The sequence below is a fragment of the Plecotus auritus genome, assembly GCF_963455305.1.
Source record: "Plecotus auritus genome assembly, chromosome: 5".
Taxonomy (NCBI): Eukaryota; Metazoa; Chordata; class Mammalia; order Chiroptera; family Vespertilionidae; genus Plecotus; species Plecotus auritus.
Window position 1 is genome coordinate 30,087,672 of NC_137776.1, and position 2,972 is coordinate 30,090,643.

A 2,972-nucleotide genomic window follows, 5' to 3' on the forward strand; every position below is an offset into this window, starting at 1 on the left:
GGTGTCAGTAGAGAGGATTCAGGGGAGGTGAGGAGTGATAGTCAGGAGGTGAGGGAGGATGATGCCCCTTCTGCTGGGGGAGCCCTTATATACCACCTCTGGGAGTGGGAGAGGGAGGACACATGACCACTTCCTTGTTGCTATCTGCCTCCATTTACATGGAAGAATCCATCATCTCTTATTTACTTCCCTTTTAGATATCTTCCCACATTTTCAGTTTTGTTCATTTTTTAAATATTATGTTTTAATGTGAGTAAAAAAAGGCCTAAGAGTTCCAGGGAAGCATTCTGGGAACCAGGCTTTCAGCAGGAATGGGCAGACTTCTCTGTGCATCCATGATTCTCAGGGGACATGCACCGTGTGTGTGACCTGTGGGCGGGGCTTACATCCTCAGGCAGCCTCTGGGCCAGGTGATCTGTGGGCTTTGAGAGGGATTGAAGGGGGGCGGGGGCGGGGAGGGTGGGCACAGGGAAGGTTAAGGCACCGTCCCAGACCTGAAAGAGCTTGCAATAGAAAGTATAATCGGGAGCTGGGGATGCGAAAAGGGTAACATATTCAAAGGCCGCTGCCAAGGCCAGATGCCATCACTGGATTTGCTGACCAGTGGAAATGTTTAGTTTTTACCTCTTCATTTGGAGCATACCATTGTGACTGGTCTTCTCACACTTGGGCCGGAATGATTGTTTTAAAAACGGAAATAAATCCTCTCACGCAATTACACCAACGATGTAATGGTTGGTGTGTTTTGCTTTGGATGGGAACTACTTCTTGTCCTTGATTATATGATATCAATGGATGTCTGAGAGCAACAGCCCTGTGCTAAGTAGCATGACCTTGGCAGCTCTGGAGCAGGTGGGTCCCTTAGGGAGTGCAGGTGGAGAGACCAGAGACACAGGAGGCCTGACAGGGGAGAGGAGTTTGCACCTGTACGGAGGAGGGTGTCCAGGTGGAATGTGAGGGATGGTGACTAATACTAATGCTAAAAATACATAAGGCAAGAACATGAGAGTGAGAGTGGGCTCTTCATCGCGCATGCTGCTGTCGGAGCATCTGGGGCCATCACTGAGGGTGCTGGGACCTGGATGTGGGCACGGTGGCTCTCAGATTCCCCAGCTTCATTCTGTAACAGGTTTGCTGCTCAGAGTCTATTTTTCCCCATCTGGTAGGATTGTTCTTCGGGAGTTTGAGTGCGAGGAAATACTGTAACGTGATTTCAACCGAATGTATGGAGAGAAAACCAGTGAGATGTGGAAAGGAGCCCATAGCAACTGGATGCCTTCTTACTGCCAAATCTCAAAGATTCAACTGTGTTTCCGTGAAATTGAAGATCCCTACAACATGTTAGCATCTTGTTTGCTTCTAACATGACCTTAAAAAGAAAAGCTGAAATGAGCAATTGTCAAATATAGTTCAGAAGAATGTAAACAGGCATAATCCTAGATACCCTATTTAGAAACTGTAGTAACAATAACGAGGAAGTGACCACTGGTCATGCGCTCTGGATCACTCCCTCTCCATCCCCAGAGGTGGTATATAAGGGCTCACCAGGAGAAGGGGCATCACACCTTTCTAACCTCCTGAATCTCCCTGCTCACCTTCTCCTGAGTCCTTTCTACTAACACCATGGGGTGCTGTGGTTGTGGTGGCTGTGGCGGCTGTGGCGGCTGTGGCGGCTGTGGTGGTGGCTGTGGTGGTTGTGGTGGTGGTTGTGGTGGTGGCTGTGGTGGCTGCACCACCTGCAGATGCTACCGGGTCGGCTGCTGCTCCAGCTGCTGCCCCTGCTGCCGTGGCTGCTGTGGGGGCTGCTGCAGCGTCCCCGTGGTCTGCTGCTGCCGTCGCTCCTGTGGCTGCGGCTCCTGTGGCTGCGGCTCCTGTGGCTGTGGCTCCTGTGGCTGTGGCTGTGGGAAGGGCTGTTGTCAGCAGAAGTGCTGCCAGTGTAAGTGCTGCTGCCAGAAGCAATGCTGCTGCTAGGCGGCCGGCCAAGCCTCTGTCCCCGGGCAGCAGAGGCCTTTCCTCCACCCTGTCCACCTGCCCTACCTGCTATCACCTGGCATTCTGGGACTTAGCTCTTGGCCTGTGACTTTGGTCCTGAATGTGGGTTCCTATCTTTTCTGCTTTCTGTGTTTTTAATGTTCCTACCCAAAAAGTTTCCATTCAACTAGTTTAGAGCCAAAACAAAGACAGGACTATGGCCTTGTTCCTAAAGAAAAGCTAACCTCACTGAGCTTAATCCAACAGGGTCTCGATTCCCAATATTCTCTACCTGTGTCTGATTATTTCCTCCCATTTATATGTTTTTCTCTCTGCCCCCTTTCCCACTTGTATTCTTATTTGTCAACAGCTGTTCTTTACATTTCCAAATAAAGTAAAATAATCATTAAAAGTTTCCCTTTGCCTTTATTTTTGTTTGACCATATCCTACCTCCTGGAAAATCCTAATCTCCCTTAAAAGGCCTTGGTGATGGGTAGTAATAGTGAGCAAGGTCCATGTGGATACTTTTCCTGTCCCTGCACCCCAGTTACCCACACAAACAGAACACCTAAAGTGTGACTTTTATCTACAGTTTGGATTCTATTTTGAGGCAAGAGTTCCATTTACAGATAGACAAATTCCCCTAATTTATTAAAAATCTCAGAAGGGCCCTAGCAAGTATGGTTCAGAGGATAGAGTGTCGGCCTGCAAACTGAAGGGTCCAGGGTTCGAATCCAGTCAAGGGCACATGCCTTGGTTGCGGACTCAATCCCTCCAAGTAGGGGCTGGGCAGGAGACAGCCAATCAATGATTCTCCCTCATCATTGATGTTTCTATCTCTCTCTCCTTCTCCCTTCTTCTCTGAAATCAATAAAAATATATTTAAAAAAAAAAAGGAAAAGAAAAAATCTCAGAAGGAAGAGGGTGGGGGGCAGGAGGAGATTAACCAAAGATCTTATATGCATATATGCATTGCCTATGGGCATAAATAATAGTGTGG

General features: G+C 48.4%; 1 protein-coding gene across 1 annotated transcript; it reads left to right on the forward strand.

The window, feature by feature from the left end:
- Window positions 1-1,623: 1,623 nt before the first annotated feature.
- LOC308249221 (uncharacterized protein) lies at window positions 1,624-1,971 on the forward strand (the record flags this gene model as incomplete). The annotated part of the gene is made up of 1 exon (XM_080670145.1): window positions 1,624-1,971. One exon carries the CDS (start codon window positions 1,624-1,626, stop codon window positions 1,969-1,971), a length of 348 nt encoding a protein of 115 aa, XP_080526271.1.
- Window positions 1,972-2,972: the final 1,001 nt, after the last annotated feature.